At 38.6% G+C, this 19,396-nt stretch overlaps 1 protein-coding gene across 1 annotated transcript; it reads right to left on the bottom strand.

The window, feature by feature from the left end:
- Positions 1–2,762: 2,762 nt before the first annotated feature.
- On the bottom strand, positions 2,763–19,018 carry ppt2a.2 (palmitoyl-protein thioesterase 2a, tandem duplicate 2). Its single transcript, XM_048261290.1, has 8 exons — positions 18,735–19,018; positions 15,515–15,668; positions 15,256–15,351; positions 15,051–15,155; positions 6,598–6,681; positions 4,519–4,603; positions 3,417–3,471; positions 2,763–3,220 (listed from the first exon to the last, which is right to left on the bottom strand). Exons 1-8 carry the CDS (start codon positions 18,897–18,899, stop codon positions 3,077–3,079), a joined length of 888 nt encoding a protein of 295 aa, XP_048117247.1. The 5' UTR covers positions 18,900–19,018; the 3' UTR covers positions 2,763–3,076.
- Between the last annotated feature and the right edge of the window lie 378 nt (positions 19,019–19,396).

The following is a 19,396-nucleotide window of genomic DNA, read 5'->3' as shown; positions in this document are numbered from 1 at the left end:
TAAATCATGAATATGAAAACTGACATGTTTTTATGGTCTTGGTCTCGACTCGGTCTCGACTCCTAAAGGACTCTGTCTCGACTCGGACTTGCTTCCTCAAAGACTCGGTCTTGACTCGGACTCGACTGTATTTGAAAACCAACGGACTCGGTCTCGACCCTTCAAAGACTCGGTCTTGTCTCGGACTCGGCATAGGCGGTCTCGTCCCCATCACTACTGTTTGTTTGTTTGTTTATGTATTCATTCATTACTTTTATTAGATTATATGTTCATATGTTGATTTAATTACTTAAAATAGATGGAAACATGGCTATAGTAGGCCTACTATTTTAGTACACTATATTCAATTCAATTCCATTTTCAATTGTATTTCTTCATATAGCAACAATAGAGTCAACCTTAGAACAACCTTAGAGTCCTCAGAGCCTGAGACTCCTGAAAGCAAGCACTAAGGTGAAAGTGCTAATTTCATAATGACTCTAGGGCTGTCTCAGTGTTGTGGTGGTGTAATGATTGCCATGTTGTCACTTGATGACCTAACATGTCCAGAAACACCTTGTTAAAACCAATGATTGTAAGACTGAAGGGGCATTGGTCAACCCATCGTGGCCAGATGTGATATGCGTAGAACAGACAAGCAGACATACAGACCTGTGTTCTTTGCTTTATAAATAGATGATGGCAAAGATGTCCGTGAAACATACGTTAGAAAGTAAATACCAGTAAATAAAAGCAGATCAGAAGCAGATGAGGCAGACATTTCTGTTGAAATGTTATATCTTTATTGTATACTCGTAGCATTACATGCATAATGAAATCAAGTCCACTCCACACCAGCCTGAGCTTTGGAATAGAATCAAGCATCACGGCAGGCGGTCAGGACTACACTCATGCCCAGCCCAATCGCTACGACTAGAAAACTGCTACACTGTTCTGATGGATGATGAGGAGTTCCCTCTGCCTTGTGACAACCCTCCTCTGCCCTCGCTGAAACCCCCCTGCAGGCCTGCCCCGACACAACACAGGGTCCAATCTCTACCATGTCCCTCATCCTGGTCCCTCCACACATTCGGCACCCCCTCGACCGTCTTCTGGCAAACTCAACAACCTCCACCCTGGTCATCGGCAGTTCCATCAGAGACCTACATTCCCCCAAGGTCTGTGACATCCGTCACAAACTCCCAAGCATACTCGCCTGCTACACCAAGGTTAACAACATCATTGTGCATGTGGGTACCAACAACATCAGAGTGAGGCAGTCAGAAGTCTTGAAGGCAGACTAAGCTAATATACCTCAGCATATTGTTCTAAAGCCAGATGCATTGTCAGCTAACATGGGTCTGCTAAATGTAGGCACTCTCACTACTAAAACATGTACAATCAATGATTTTATCTGTGGAAAAAATTTTGAATTTCTTGTTGAAACTTCAGACAGTGCAGAAATTACAATTTCTTCCACTCAATTATGCAGTGTAAACGAGGGTGTGGAGTTTCCACCATTTCTCAAATAAATATAGTTGCACTGGAGTCTCTTCTCTTCCTTTGATTATATCGCCCTCACTCTGAAGGCTGACCTATACTTCTATTGACCTTATACCGCCCTCCTAAACTATGGACTGGCTTCCTTGACCAGTTTTCTGAACTTATTTCCATGTCAATAAGATAAGTCCATGTCAATAAAACTGATGCTAAAGCCAGTAAGTTCCTTAATACTTCGGACAGTTTAGAGCTAAAGCAGCATGCGGTGTCCACCCACAACCTTGGCAACACCATTGATCTAGTCATCTCTAGAGTCTATAGAATCAATCATTCTATAGACCAAATGGTAGAGGCCTTCAATATTGAACTAAGTGCTCTGCTTGACAGAGTGGCTCCTTTAAAGACTAAAAAAGGCCCTGTAAACTGAAGCCTTGGATGAACGAAAGATGCAAAGATCTTCTCTAAGATGCAAAGAATATGCAGGCTTCTTCAAAAACAAAGTCTCTATAAGGGTGGCCATTGGTAACACAGGTAATTAGTTCTGTTCCAGGTAATATTAAAATTTTTGAACACTATTACACAATCTGAGCTCAGCAAAATTGTAGGCTAACTCAGTTAATTCAAGGCAGTCATCAGTCTGTAAACGCTATTAGAGCTGGCGTCTCCCTATGTCTGTGTAGAAATGATAGGACAGTGTCAGAGAAGCACCTACACTTTATCTGTCAGGGACCTGAAATGTGCATGTGCGTTCATGCACACACACACATAAACATTTTTACCCAGTTGAAGATGATGGGAGATCACTCTCTGCATCTTCTTTCTGTAGCCTGTAACTGCCTATCCAGGTATTTCTCTTCGATGTCCATCCCTTCATGTTGTAATAATCAAGGAATGTTGCGAACGTGCCATGGGCACAGCAGTACAAAGATATCACGCAGCACCTGAAAATAGTCCCCGTAGGTTATAAAACTTGCAATGTTCCTTGATTATAACGACAGAATGAGAATATAGTTCCATGTCAAATCAACTTATAAATCGCCACGTTTCCTTTTCTGTTAGTTATTACACTTGAGAAGAGACAAGTTTTAAATAGGAAAATTACCAGAAATCTTAGTCACTTTTAAGCGTGATGCTAGTGGGCGAGATGCTAATGGTCTAATCTGATTCAATGATCTATACTAGGCTGGAGCTAAAAGTGGTATCGCCAGACTCAGAGAACGGCTGGATGAACTGGAAAAAGGTAAAACTCAATAGTTTAACTCAAGGGGAGGTGGAAAATGAGCGTATTTCCCCAAATGGTGGCGTATCGCTAGGGTCCATCAGTCTCAGAATCACAGATGTCATGTCATGAGAAGCAGCACCATCGCTAAAAAATAGCCTACTTTATTCCATATGCACTATTGGACCATTAGAATATTAGTATTTGTACAGTTGGTTAATCTAACAGACATAATAGATTAGATAATAGATAGATTATTGTGATATTTGAAGAAATGTATTAAATTTGCAGGGGACATTTTGATAAAGCAGAAACCTACTTAATTGATAAACTACAAAGTTGCATGTCTGTCACTAGTGAAACAGAAAGAAAAAGGTTTTAAGTCAGCCACTCATCTATGCTTTCATTATACACAGTATAGTTTGCATGCCATTTTGTATGCAAGACACCAGAATAAATGTATTCCTTTAAATCTCCCCTTGAATGCAGTGTCTTCAGCCCAAACACATCTTTGATATACCACTGAAAACACATTGGAAAGATCATGAGAATCAGTGACAAACAAATTCTTAGTTTGGCTTGGTTGAGTGTTAGATTAATTCATGCATAAACAATTATTAAAAATCGAATTATTTTCCAAGTTTAATGAATCCATCTGTGTTAAAAACACTGACTTTTTTGTGAACTCTATTATGTGTTCTAAAATGCTAGTACTTACATCCATGTCTTTCATTCCAACAATGTTTTCATTCTTGTCATAAAAACCAAACAGACTAGAGAAGAAGGAAAGGGTTTTATGAGAGACAGTTATGCAGTTAAACACTGAATATACCAAATGCAGTCGGCTGTATTGCATGTGGGCCATGTTTCATACTTGAGTGAGTTCCCACAAAAACATATTAAAAGCCCCCTAAAGAGTTTTTTTTTACCTTAAAATAAGATTTCCAAAATCATTTGATGGCACATAAACTCTCAATAGGGCGAACGACACTTCTGCCACACTCAAACTCAAACAAATCGAAATGGAAAAAAGCTGTTATGCTACAGGAATTCAGCGCTCTCTTTCTACAGACTGCTGTCGGTGCATTTCCTCTATATTGTATCGAAGTTATGTTTACACTTTGTTGCAATAGATGCATATTTAGTTCATTTGTTATGCGCTTCTCAGCTGTAGGGGGACCCTGAGAGAACATCTTCTTTAGTGCTGCTTTAAGTGAAGAACCATATGTCAGTTTAGTACATTAACATCAACATTTGACATCTTTCCATAACTATTCCTGCTTAAAGCCTATATGTTGAGCATCAGCAATATTGTCAGTGAATGTTAAGATAGCAGTACTTCTAGGCTTACTATAACGAAAATTTACAGAACCGTGACTTCCACACCAAGGTACCTACCGAACTGTCATTTTTGTGTACCGTTACACCCCTAGCACAAACCGTTTTGGCTGTTGAATTTTGATTGACTGTTGGCAGCCTTTTTATTGGGTGAGCCAAATTAAACTTGGAGATGTGAGCAAATTAATCCAAGTGTAATCATGCCAGATTCAAAACTGAAATTGAAAATGGATGATTGAAGTGTCAGATTTTGTACTGCTGCCACTAGGTGGTGCTACACCACAATTGAGTGGTCATGGCCTGGGTTGATGGGCATCCTAGAGACCATACTACAAAAACATTGTAATCTTGGGTGCAATGGTGAATAAGCAGTCAGAATAATATCAGCACAAAGCAGTCATGTAGGTGCATCATCTCTAGCATTCTGCTGCTCAGAAATAGACAGCAGACAAACAGGTAAAATAATTTCACTGTAAGCAGACCTTGACTGCCATGGCGTAATTACTCCATCATCAGGACCTCCAATCAGTATCAGTGTTTTGATTCGTAACACATTTTCACGCCACCCTGAAAAAGGTAAAGATAAGAGTTAAAATACATAAATACACTTCAGTCAACCCTTTGGAGTGGGGGACCAGATCCACATGATTATTATGATGTTTACGTGTTCAAAACAAACTTCTAAAGTTATTTGTACAACAACAAGTTTAAATCAACGTATAGTATATGTGTGGAAGCTTAAATGTAAGTAAACTGTTTATGAGTTTAGATTATGCAGAATAATAATGTATATGGAAGCTTCAGTTTAGTGCTTATATGAGTATAGATCATTGTTTCTTGTTTTGCAGACCACTGGTGATCCGAAAGCTATCCTTAGTGGTCCACAAGTAGATGTGGGCAAATATTTTATTTTATATCAGTATTTCTACCGGTACCTATACGCGATTCCAAAGTTGTGAGTTTGTACAGTATGTGAATTTGTATGTAAACCCAAACAGTATTATTTGAATTGTCTGTTTAGTGGTCCTGACAGACTTCAACAAGCTGACAATTTTGTGATACTGCATATGTAGCAATGCCAGTTTACAATTTTAGTTAATGTTAAAAATGTGATAGAAAATGTGGAATACAATTAGCATACTAGAAACATAAATATAATCAAACTGTGAAGAAGGGGTTAGTTAAAAAAAAATCAAATGAAACCTTTAACACAAGCAAAATGCAAAGCTTACGTAATATACTGTTGAAGTAGGCCTATTTTTTTCAGGATAATTATAGCCTGACGTCGTCATACTCAATTCTAGTCAGAATTTGAGTCTGATACTGCTCCATTGGGATGTTATTATGGGGCGTGTTTCAACCGATACAGGGGGGGAAATGCCTTTGCACTCAATTGGATAGACCTAACCAATCAGAGCAACGAAATAGTGTGAGCTGTAAGAAGAACACCCGAATCATCCTTCTTCTCCACAAATGCCTTAACATTGTTGTCTGGTCAATATCTTGTACAACAGACGTAATAGCAAAATGTCTAGCTTCTAGCGACAGTGTTTTTGTTGCAAACAAAATCAGCCATAGTTGCTAGTCCAGACCGAACTTTCCGACCTCAAATTATGTGGGTGGGGCTAAGTTCGGGCTGGCTTTCCAGGCTAGGATAATTAGGGAATAAGGTGGTCCATGACTTTTTTTTGTTGGTTAAAAGGTCCTTGGCCTGAAAAAGCTTGGGAAAGTGTGACAGAGTACCGTCACTGCAGTTGAGGATGCACTCTGACTGCGATACCAACTGGCCTGGCTCTTTGGCGTTGCGGTCAAGCTGCAGGTTTAGTGCCCCGAAGACCTGGGTTCAAGCTCTCTCCCTTTGCTACAGAAACACTGGTTTAGATGATGCAGAAGTAAAATTATTGATTTTGAATTTATAATTTGAAACGTAATATAAAATTAAACTTATGGACTTCAACTTTTGTTGCCTTGTGTTGTGGGTCTTATTCAACGAAACACTGAGGAAGGAAGTTGCCTTCTTAATTGAAAACCACACTGAAAACATCAGCTCTGCTGTTGATGTTGTTTCCCGATGCTCATGTTGTTGTGTTTACCAATTGAACTACTTGAAGAAGAATGTTGTACTGTGGAGTGTCTTTACGGATGCCGAGTACAACATGTGGTGTATGTAGCGGCGGTCACCAGCCAGTTATGCGTTCTTCCTGCAACCTCTTATGATGTATTGATTAACCCAGGCAATTGATAGGCTGCAGACACCAAATGTGAGGGTGTGCCTCCTGGTACAGCATGCAATGCATATTGCGGCTGTTATCAGCCAACTGTGCATTGCTATCATATCATGCACCATGTTTTATTATTATTGACTAGGTTGTCAATTGGTTAGTATTGGAGGTCCCCAACTAATAGCACAAGAAATTCAATCTTTACATCTGTATGCCTGAAATTATTAGCAAACCATCTAGTAAGAAAATTACCAATGCATTACTCCACACATCAAAGTGTAAAATGAACAGTCTATCTGCACAAGAATCCTAAATGGAAATTTACTCAATATATTTTACTTGTACTGTTCTGGTGTGCCGTCTCTCCATTCAGCTGAGCCAGGAAACTACCCGTTTTCAAATATCTCTCTCTCTGATGTGGGTCTGTGGAAAACATGGAAGCAAGTGTGTGAATATTAGAATGACTGCTGAATACACTGCAAAGCTCTATTTTCCTGTGAAGAGAGTAAACACCCTATTTCCTGACACTAACTGGTAAATAAGCAGCAGGTCTTTAGTCTCCAGGAGTAGCTGGCTATGGGAGGTAAATCGGGACAAAAATTAAATGATAAGTAAACAAAATGTTAGGTAGCCCACCGGTTAAACTAGTAGTTGTGAAAGAACATCTGTATCTCAGATAATAAGATGTATGATCTTGGGCAAATAATTTGGCTAGCGTGCATTCCAACCTCACCAGCCTCATAATCTCACATTGCCATTACCGGTACTTTCTATCTTAAGTTTGCCATGCTGCTTTCAGCTACCTTCCACTGGCTTTTCCATAGTTCTAGCGCACCTACTAGTAATTCACATACAGTCTATTTGCATCTTGGTGAATTTGAAAATGAAAATGCAAAGTGGAAAATGAAAAGTTAATTGCCAGTAGATGTTTGTTTGCTTTTTTATGCATGTGAATTTCAGGTTTTCTTTTCTCAATGAGGTTTTCCATTTTAAATATGGTAATTAAATACCAGGATGGCAATGAATATGCAATGATAAATGGCTGTTTAAAAATGCACACCATGAGGAAAATGAAATGCAAAATGTCGGCATTTAATGTCACATCTACATGTTTGGCAGGGTATTTGTGCATACAGTATATGGTGAAAAAGAAATGGCAAAAAGAGGTTTGCATATTCATTTTATTGGTTTACTTTATTTTTTCAATTTCATTTTTGTCCAGTTTTACCTCCCATATAGCTAGCAAGACAACAGTAAGAAAAATGTGATACATTTGGGTTAGACCATAGAGCTCATGGGCGAATTTGAATGATGGGCAAAGTGCAAAGTCTAAAGTCTAACTGAGGCTAATTTAATAATTTAAACTAGGCAAAATCATTTTGCTTATTTAACAACAAAGGGATGAGTCAGCTCAATGTTTCAACACACCACAAAATAACTTTCATGCAAATTTTGCAGAACTTTGCTTGTTGATAGTTTGCACTTGGCTCGCCATTCAGTTTTGATAGGAAATGATACGACTCATTATTATCACAAGAGCTAACAGCAAAGTGCAATCATTTATAAAAAACCTTGCATTCCACTCATGTTGTTTTAGATTTAGTAGCCTGAAAGTTGTTGGTTCAATTCCCGGCTTCCACCGTTGTGCCCTTGAGCAAGGCACTTAACCCCAAGTTGCTCCGGGGACAATGTGATCCCTTGTAATATAGCTGACATATGTAAGTCACTTTGGCCAAGACGTGTCTGCTAAATGTAATGTAATGTAGATTTATGGACAAGCATCAGTGTCAATAACCACAGCATAGTGTTATAGTGTTCAAACTAGTGTACTCTACAGTGTTAAACATGTACTCTAATCAACCCTAGATACTATTACACCACTTAAAAAGAAGACAGGAAAACAGAAAATACAATGGCCAGACTTCAACACTCAACCAAACCATACAAAGATTGTATGCCTCTGTGCACTAGTTCAGTTTCAGTTATTCAAATAATGCATTAGATATTGTGTTCACAAGAATGGGACATACATGAAGTCACTGCAAGCTTGACCAGAGCCGTTTCAAGGCACTTTTGGGGACCCCAGGGAAAAGAAACCCAGTGGGCCCTTCATCACCCTTAAACTTATGATCTTTACTCCTCTACATCTGAAAGACAAACGGTATTTGTCCCCACTACAATTTAAAAAATTTAATGAAGTACTGGCTACTTTAAAGCATAGCGTTATGATAGGCCATACTCTAGACTCATTCCAGAGAACACCAATCACTTCTACGCTGTCAGTCAAGTGCTTGCTTTATTTGCGGCTACAGACCAGGAAGCAGTTGAACAGGATGTGTAGTCTTAATAGGGCCAGTTTGTATGCTTAAAGCCTGAGACTGGCAGTTGATCCAGGTGGCCTAAACACCTGCCATAGGATTCTAATTGCTTAACGGCCGTATTATGATATCACAATCGGCAATGTTAAGTCTATGGGGATTTTTCTTAAATAGTTTAAAAAATATAAAAGTTTCAAAGTTGAAAAGACATAGCAGCTTGGTCCGTTTGAAGACCTACGTTACAAAGAACGAAGTTTCTAAGTTAACCCTTAGAACCCTAAGCTGTTTTTAGGGCATTTTCACTACCTTTATTCATAAGGATTTAGTCTGGTCATTGTAAGTGCCACACACACATATTATAGTTTTTTTCAGCAGAGTCTAATACATTTCATGTATTAGTACTAGCATTGATTTTATTTAGATTTTTAAAGAATTAAAATATAAAAATCATATTATAAAAATTCTTATATTTTGACCTGTATCTCACCACAGCAAGCTCATAGCTCTACATGCATTTCATGTGTGTGTAGGGCTGACTGTCCTGAAACGGACAATATAATTGCCATGTTGGAGGGATACTCTGGGGCTGAGCAATTTACAGAAATATGTGGTGTGTGATTTACGGAAATAAATGCCATTTTTTATTTAGCGATGAAAAATGACCATTCTGCGCTCCATATATTGTGACACGAACTGATCTGACCTGACTTGACCCAAGTTTGCCTGTTAGCATGTGTGACTATGGTGTATGCACTCATGATGATTCTCAACTTTTACTGCATTGCCATGAACAAAGTAAAGGCAAAAAAAAGGTGTTTCTTTGTTGAACAAATTGGGATGCAATGTGAGCCTTGAATTGGATGCCATGCAGGAATTTGCTAGGATCTCAAAACCGGATTATGAACATGTTTTTGCCATAGAGAAACACCGCGATAGTGTTGGATTATAAACATGCTTTGCCACAAAAACAGACAAAAATGTGGGGTAAGTCCAGCTATATGAAGTTATTATTTTGCTGTCACTTCGTCTGTTTTATAACCCAGAAGGTTGTATTTGGTATCAAATGATAGCTCTGTGTCTCCTCTTTCATCTAACATGCGTGGCATATATATCCGATCACGGGTCGCGAGTAATTACTCCGAGTAATGGGTGTGCAGCGTTGGTTTGTGTACATGACGTTAATATTTTGCAGTCACTTCGTCTGTTTTATAAGCCAGAAAAGATCGATATCCATGGTGCCAATGGATAGCCCTGTTTCTCCTCTTTCATCTGATATGCTTGCCATATCTATGCGATCACGGGTTCGCGAGTAATTCAAAGCGAGAGTAATGGGTGCGCAGGTGAAGCATGAGAGAAGTATAGACTGTAAATATGATGCAATTTGATTTAATTTCATGATTTTTTTTTTTTTCATACTTGATCGTACAGACAAGTGCGTAGTCTCTTTGGAAAGCCCCACTTCTTCTCTGTCATGCAATAAAGGTTTTATCTCGTTGCGATGAACAGTCGCGGAGCAATGTAACAGAGAAGAAAGGGTGTGTTTTTTGACGCACTTTGCGTCAATCGGGTTCTAAGGGTTAAACTGTTCAAGAGAAATTGCGTACGGAAAAAGTGGTAAGCGGAATAATAATAAGAAGTTGTTGTTGTTGCCTTGGAAGAACAGTACAGTGCATTTTAATGCACTGTAAAAAAAGCCTGATGGAGTATATAGAGGGCCGCATGATCATCCACACCAATGTTTTGTCGAACTGCAGGGAGTCTAATACATGCTTGACCCTGCATCTCAGTTGGTGGGGAAACAGCTGATCCAGGGTACGATGTGTCATGTGAGAGTGACTGACAAAAACTGTTTCAAAATAAAAGTCCTCACTACAATATTTCACTATTAAACAATTTTACCCTTTAAACTACTGAACTTTTTAACTGTTCAGCCATTGTAACATTTAGCAAAACTGCTAAAAATGATTAGCTAAGTTAGCTAAGTAACATGGTTAGCATAGTTAGCATGTTAGCATTGTTAGCATGTTAGTTAGCGTAGTTAGCATAACTGCTAAAAATGATTAGCTAGGTTAGCTAAGTCACATGGTTAACATAATTAGCATGTTAGCATTGCTAGCATAGTTAGCATGTTTAGCAAAACTGTTAAAACGTTAGTTAAGAAAAAAAGCATGGTTAACATAGTTAGCATTGCTACATAGTTAGCGATGGTTAACATGTTTAACAAAACTGCTAACCGCCAGAAAAACATTAGCTAACAAAACTCTTAAAGAAATGGTTAGATGTTAGCATTGCTAGCACTGCTATAAAACATTAGCTAAGTAGTATGGTTAGCATAGTTAAAAATCTTAGCATAACTGCTAGCAAACATCAGAGCCATTCCAACTTTCAGTTATCGTCAAATATCTACCTATACACAGCCATTAAACTATTTGAATATCAACATTCATTAAACTGCTAGAAAAAGTTAGCTAAGTTAACTAAGTAGCATGGTTAGCATTGCTAACACTGCTATAAAACATTAGCTAAGTAGCATGGTTAGCATAGTTAAAAATCTTAGCATAACTGCTAGCAAACATTAGAGCCATTCCAACTTTTTAGTTATCGTCAAATATCTACCTATACACAGCCATTAAACTATTTGAATATCAACATTCATTAAACTTCCAGTCTGTCAACAACTTTTAAACTTTACCTTCAACTTTTAAACGGTCTACTTTTAAACTATTATTAAACTATCTATTAAACTAGCTGTCTATCAACAACTTTTAAACTATCTACTGTCTATCAACAACTTTTAAACTATCTACATTCAGCTTTTAAACAGTCTACTTTTAAACTATCAACTTTTATTAAGCTATGCAACCATCATGTCTATCCTAGCATCACCGTAGTAACCATCTCTGTATTATCTGTTTTAACTATACATGATATTTTACATCACAACTTTAGCATTTTCATGCACTGGTAATTCCTTGGAATTGCATTTCTAGTTTATTTTTAATACCATTCAGCCCCCTTTCTAGTTGACGTTCCCGGCCTTGCACGCGCGGGTGTCAAGTCAAAATGAAAATTTTCCAGCCTTGCACATGCTGCTGATATTTTCTGACTGGTGCAGGATGGACAAGCTAGAAGCCAGGACCAGGGAGCAGGTGTGCCTCTACAGGCACCTGGCACCACATGTCTGCTAAGTTCACTCATGAATTAACAGAGGACAACATCAGACAATAGTTCAGTAGTGCACCAGTGCTGAGTGTTAGAGTGGAGGAGATGATGTTACCCAGCTGTACTGCCTGTGTCCTGTCAGTCAGGAAGTCAAGGATACAACTGCACAGAGAGGAACTGATGTTCAGGTCTCTCAATTTCATGATCAGCCTGGATGGAATATGGTGTTAAAAGTGGAGCTGTAGTCGATGAAGAGCATCCGTACATAGGTGTTTTACTTATCCAGGTGAGAAAGAGCAGTGTTCAAAGCAAATGCTATCACATCGTCTGTGGACCTGTTTGGCTGTTCAAGAGAAATTGCGTACGGAAAAAGTGGTAAGCGGAATAATAATAAGAAGTTGTTGTTGTTGCCTTGGAAGAACAGTACAGTGCATTTTAATGCACTGTAAAAAAAGCCTGATGGAGTATATAGAGGGCCGCATGATCATCCACACCAATGTTTTGTCGAACTGCAGGGAGTCTAATACATGCTTGACCCTGCATCTCAGTTGGTGGGGAAACAGCTGATCCAGGGTACGATGTGTCATGTGAGAGTGACTGACAAAAACTGTTTCAAAATAAAAGTCCTCACTACAATATTTCACTATTAAACAATTTTACCCTTTAAACTACTGAACTTTTTAACTGTTCAGCCATTGAATATTTTTTAGCAAAACTGCTAAAAATGATTAGCTAAGTTAGCTAAGTAACATGGTTAGCATAGTTAGCATTGTTAGCATGCTAGTTAGCGTAGTTAGCATAACTGCTAAAAATGATTAGCTAGGTTAGCTAAGTCACATGGTTAACATAATTAGCATGTTAGCATTGCTAGCATAGTTAGCATGTTTAGCAAAACTGTTAGAAAACGTTAGTTAAGTTAGCTAAGTAGCATGGTTAACATAGTTAGCATTGCTAACATAGTTAGCATGTTTAACAAAACTGCTAGAAAACATTAGCTAAGTAGCATGGTTAGCATGTTAGCATTGCTAGCACTGCTATAAAACATTAGCTAAGTAGTATGGTTAGCATAGTTAAAAATCTTAGCATAACTGCTAGCAAACATCAGAGCCATTCCAACTTTCAGTTATCGTCAAATATCTACCTATACACAGCCATTAAACTATTTGAATATCAACATTCATTAAACTGCTAGAAAAAGTTAGCTAAGTTAACTAAGTAGCATGGTTAGCATTGCTAACACTGCTATAAAACATTAGCTAAGTAGCATGGTTAGCATAGTTAAAAATCTTAGCATAACTGCTAGCAAACATTAGAGCCATTCCAACTTTTTAGTTATCGTCAAATATCTACCTATACACAGCCATTAAACTATTTGAATATCAACATTCATTAAACTTCCAGTCTGTCAACAACTTTTAAACTTTACCTTCAACTTTTAAACGGTCTACTTTTAAGCTATTATTAAACTATCTATTAAACTAGCTGTCTATCAACAACTTTTAAACTATCTACTGTCTATCAACAACTTTTAAACTATCTACATTCAGCTTTTAAACAGTCTACTTTTAAACTATCAACTTTTATTAAGCTATGCAACCATCATGTCTATCCTAGCATCACCGTAGTAACCATCTCTGTATTATCTGTTTTAACTATACATGATATTTTACATCACAACTTTAGCATTTTCATGCACTGGTAATTCCTTGGAATTGCATTTCTAGTTTATTTTTAATACCATTCAGCCCCCTTTCTAGTTGACGTTCCCGGCCTTGCACGCGCGGGGTGTCAAGTCAAAATGAAAATTTTCCAGCCTTGCACATGCTGCTGATATTTTCTGACTGGTGCAGGATGGACAAGCTAGAAGCCAGGACCAGGGAGCAGGTGTGCCTCTACAGGCACCTGGCACCACATGTCTGCTAAGTTCACTCATGAATTAACAGAGGACAACATCAGACAATAGTTCAGTAGTGCACCAGTGCTGAGTGTTAGAGTGGAGGAGATGATGTTACCCAGCTGTACTGCCTGTGTCCTGTCAGTCAGGAAGTCAAGGATACAACTGCACAGAGAGGAACTGATGTTCAGGTCTCTCAATTTCATGATCAGCCTGGATGGAATATGGTGTTAAAAGTGGAGCTGTAGTCGATGAAGAGCATCCGTACATAGGTGTTTTACTTATCCAGGTGAGAAAGAGCAGTGTTCAAAGCAAATGCTATCACATCGTCTGTGGACCTGTTTGGCCTATAGAAAATAAGCCTGAGAACACTTCAACGAACATTAAAACAACTGGGATAGCCACTCAAGAGAGAAGACGTTGTGGTAAAAATAAAGTATTAATCCACAAAGAGGCAAAAAGTATCCCACAGGCAAGCCGACCGTACGGCACAGTACAAAGCTTTATTCACGACGCCGGAGACAGGTTACACATCACGCAAGCATCCTAGGCAAGCATGAGAGCAGAGTCTTACCATTATTTAAAGGACTAAGCAGTCACAGTCATAAACGTTAGGTCTAATTCAAGACTCTTTTCCTCAGTGGTTCCATGTTGGTGGAATGAGTTGCCCAGTGCTCTCCGATCCTGTGATAGTTTTGGTTCGTTTAAGAGGGGTCTAAAGGCATATCTGTTCAACATGCACTTTTCTTTAAGCGCTTTTTATGCGTTATGGTATTGTTTTATTTATATTAGGCTATTGATTAATTTGACATTATTGTTTTATTATTGATATTCTCCTTAATGTAGTTTTACCATGCTTGTTTTTATATTATTGATTGAATGGACATTATTGTTTATTATTGCTTTTTCCCTCATTTTCATTGTTTATTTCATTAGGATATTGATTGAATTGACATTGCTTATTATTGCTATTCACCTTATTATAGTCTGACCAACATCTCATTCTGTTCCCTGTTTAATTTAAGTATTTTATTGTTTTGTATTTGCATGTCGCTTTGGACAAAAGTGTATCCATAACCATAACCATAAGCAGGGTATTCTTGATAAATTACGTAGAATAAAGAAAAAAGCTGTAATCATAAAGAAAGTTAATTAAAAGAAACGCTGGTACTACTCCAGACTCTCTAAGGCAGTTGACCTCAGAGGTCATGGACAGTCATCTCCAGACTCCCAAGGGAGGTTGACCTTGGAGGGCACAGCTAAGAGAAAACCAAAATAACTGAGATTATCCTTTTATTTAAAGTGTAGCCAATTGGACAACAACCACCCCGGTAGACATTTAACAGCTAAAGTGTTGTCTAATTACTGGACATTTCCCCACAATGTGTACTTAACTCACACACAGCCTGCTGTCTTACCATTCCAGTAGTTACATATGGACACTCTCTGCCCCCAACGAGTGTAGCAAAAGCGGTAGATCTCTGACTTCAGCAATTTGGGGAAAAGCTTCAAATAGGCGGTGTCTGAAAACGTTGAGTGTTTTAGTAAATAGTAAATTTACCAAACCGATATGTTTGGTTTTATGTTATAAGGCCTATAGCTAAATATACAAATGCTGCCCACCTCCATATTGCCCAGCCAAAGGAGAGGAGAGAAGGATGAGAGAGTGAACATTATGATTATCCAGTGTTGCAATAAGACCTCTGCATACAAGACCACCTAAACAAATCAACAAATCAGCCAGTCAGTAACTATGCTAATTAATCTAAAGAACAGGACACTGTACAGGACATAACATTGTATAACAAAGTGTTAAGACTCATTTTGTTTAAATGCAGATAAGAAAAAGGAAGTTATAAGATGTAACATGAGATAGGCCTACCTTGAGAGAAGCAGATGAGATGTATTCCATCTGTAGCACTTTGCATGATAGGATAGACTGCATTCTTGAAGCCCTCAACTTGTTTCCATAGAGGTTCCAGGCTGAAGAGGTGGTTGTACAGGTCAATCACAGACACAATAGTACCTGGATGCGACTGTGGCAAAAAAATGGGAGAGAGAGAGATTGTCTGAGGTAGTGTAATCAAAAAGCAGCCTAGCATCCACCTGGAAATCATTTTCAATTTCCTCTTTCCTAAAAAAGAGGAAGTAAGCCTAAGCAGTTTTTGGTTCCCTTCTTGTAAGATCATTGTTAGGCCTACATCTGAAACAAGCAAAACAGAAAGGCCTAAGGATTGCTTCAGAGATCAGCATCTAGCCTAGTAAAGATATATCGATGTTCAACTCACTTCACTGGAAAGAGGAAGTTGCCTATAGACCTAAGAAATCATGCTATTCAAAAATATAGCTGCAAGCAGCAATGAGGGGGCCAAGCAGTCAGTTCAGCAGTCCAAATTTGCCATGTAACTCAATGCGGTTGCATCAGGTATATACAGAGGTGGGCAGTAACGAAGTACATTTACTTAAGTACTGTACTTAAGCACAGATTTTGAGTATTTGTACTTCACTTGAGTTAATTTTAAAAAAAATACTTTCACTTCACTACATCTGAATGAAAAAAATCGTACTTTTAACTTCACTACATTTCTGTTAAGGCTCTCGTTACTTTTAACTTTCAATAAACTAGGTCTAGCCTATATCGAAACTCTGTCCCCCCCTCCCCTCTCTTCTAAAATGTGATGGTTTGTTCGCAGGTGACAGCCTATCACTAATCACGGTTGCGTCACATCTGTGCGCTAGGCTATAAAACCAAGTTCAACGTCTAACCGTTCTCTATTCCTAAATCGACAGCAAGATGGAGGTAGACGGAGACGGAGATGAAGGCGGATGCCCTGTCAGTACTACTCGCACCCATGACCCGTATCTCGACAAAATGTTTAAGTTTACTGAATGGATGAACGATTCCTATCGTTTTTAAATCGTGCTTTGTTTGCCGAAAGTAAACCACATCACTGCATACAAAAATTAAGCCATCCAACCTCTTGGGAAGCATATTCTGGTGTCTATACACAGTGATGGGGAGTGAATTTGTGGACCCATGTAGTCTTGTTTTGTTTACAGTATAGACAGGCAACCATTTTAAGTGATGGAAGTAAATTTGTGCACCATGTAGACTTGTTTAGTTTACTTAAAATGGTTGGCTGTCTATACTGTAAACACAAAGTGGAAAGGGAATTTGTGCACCCATGTAGTCTCTTTTGTTTCCTTGAAATGGTTGGTTAGATTTAAGCATGAAGTAGGCTGTGCTACACACACACCTACCTTACTTGCCCTCAGAAACCATGAGCCACTGTTGGACCTGTGATGTAAAGTTGCTTGAATGTTGCTTTCATGTCAAGCCAGTTTGATAGAAAATAAACATTTTTTTTCTGTCAGTTGGGTTTCTTCATTCTGTAACATTCTATAATCCCTTATTCTGCAGCTTATACAAGCTAGTCAGGGGCATGCATTTAAGTGTTAAACCTTACAATTGTAATTTCAAATTGTACTTTAATACCTAAGTATTTTTAAAATCAAGTACTTCAGTACTTTCACTTAAGTACAATTTTGAATATGCATTTGACCAGTAGTATCTGTACTTTGACTTAAGTACTGAAATTGAGTACTTCGCCCACCTCTGGGTATATAGCATTAAGCAGTCACAGCAAGTTCCATGCCAAACAACCCAAGATTGGCTTAGTTACAAGGTAATTTCCTGTTTGGCGGCTTCGCCACCAATTTTGATTGGCTGTTACGGCGAATGCTTTTGTCGTGGGTTAATTTTAGTTCCAGAAAATTAAACACTGATAAGGCCTGGTCTGAAGATGGTCTGTGCCAATTTTGGTGAAAATCAGATGAAATTTGTGACCTGTGAAAACTTTTTAGTGTTTTTGATTAAATCCAATATGGCGGCCGAATCAATTATGTTGACATCACAAGTTGGCCTGGGTCAGCCTGAGGACATCCAAAAGTACTACCAGACACCACTAGTATGTTTTAATTCCACACACATTAACAGCTACAGGCCAAAATGCATTTTCGCTAATTACAGCCCCCTAGAGGTCAAAGGTCACCAGATTTTTTGAGTGCCCTACTGATGGGGTTATAAGTCCATGTACTAAGTTTGGTTATGACAGATGAAAGGGTTGCTGAGATATGAGCTCACTTCCTGTTTGGCGGCTTCGCCGCATATTTCGTTTGGCTGTTACGGGCAAACGGTTTTAGTTCCGAAGATGAAAATCTATAACTTTTGTGCGGCTTGGTCTGAAGATGTTATGTGCTAAGTTTTGTGAAAATCGGACAAACTATGTGAGGCGTGAAACTTTTTAAAGGTTTTTGACAAAATCCAAAATGGCGGAAAATCCATCATGGCGGAAATTGACGTCATAGGGTGCGTTGAACTCGGCTTGGTCCAAGGATTCCAACGATACCTCATTTTTGGCAATTGGGCATACGAGTAAAAAATTTCACAACTTTTGACCAGTCGGTTCTATAGGCTGCCATAGACTTCAATGGCGGAAGCGTAATAATAATAGGGAAGAAAACATAGAATCACTATGGGTTGCCTCGCAGCTTCGCTGCTTGGCCCCCAACAATGATAATAGAAATTGCATCAGCAACAGCTTCGGAGACTGAGGTATGCTGCTCCACTTAGCCGACCTGTACAAAAATAACTGCAGTTATTGTAATTTATTTATTTGAACAGGGACAGTGCACAACGAACATAATAGATGTCTTGTGCCAGGTTGTAGGAAATTGGTAGTTTCCGCCCGTAGTCCACGTTGTTGGGCAGGTAGATGGCGCAATAAAGAACAAATAATGTCCAAAAAACAGCAGGAAAGTCCCGTTGCATTGCAACACTGTATATACATTAGAACGGCAAAGAATTCCTCAAGAATGCATTTTTGTCCAACAGGTAGGCCTAATGCTACTCTACTCTCAAACGCTGCTGCTTGACTCTTTAGGCCTATTATATAGGCTATTTGCTCTCAATCTGATAGTGGAGGAGCTGCGCTGCGCCGATGTGTGTCCAAGAATGACAACAGCCCAACAACAGTCCTTCTCAGTAGCCTAGTCATTGTTAAAACTTGAAATACTGTAGTTTCACCATGAGTTTCACTTACCTTCGTAATGAAACGTTTCAGAATTTCGAATTGCTTTGGTCCATCGAACAGTCCGTGGACAATTATTACTGGTTTGTATCCTTCTGTGCTACATGCAGTAAACAGGGTTAGTGTAAGTCTCACAAAAAGGATGACAACAAGTGATTTCATCTCAGCTCGTGTCATAGTGCTACAGGTGCGAGTGAGGTGAAACAAGTGAAAGTAGTGCAACGTGTTGGCTGGTTATGTTTGGCTATAGCTTCTTCCTTATTCCGTTTAAAGTAGCCTACTAAATCGTACGCCTTGGCTTAATTTCCTAAACAACTAGCCATAAGCTGGGTTTCCATTCAACTCTTTAAGCACGAATAACTTCATCGTTCGCCTAGTCTATTTCTTAGTCTTCAGCTGGGTTTCCTTATTTTGACAATTCGAAGTAGAAATCCGGACGGTGGAAGCACTTGACATTTGCAAACTATCTGTTAATGTGCATAATGATTTGATTGATTTGATTTGATTTGATTGATTTGAATTGATTTCGTAGAGGTGTGGATTACTCTCGATTCGGGTACAATTGATGAAAATAGCTTCAAACAAATAGTTGTTTTTGTAGGCCTAGTCTGTTGTTCTGACAAAGTGGACAAATTTTTCATGAATGAACCCCCCTTTTTTTTTTTTTACAAAAA

Source organism: Alosa alosa, chromosome 13, assembly GCF_017589495.1.
Source record: "Alosa alosa isolate M-15738 ecotype Scorff River chromosome 13, AALO_Geno_1.1, whole genome shotgun sequence".
Taxonomy (NCBI): domain Eukaryota; kingdom Metazoa; phylum Chordata; class Actinopteri; order Clupeiformes; family Clupeidae; genus Alosa; species Alosa alosa.
Note: the sequence above shows the minus strand (reverse complement) of the source record. Positions and strands in the feature narration are given on the sequence as shown.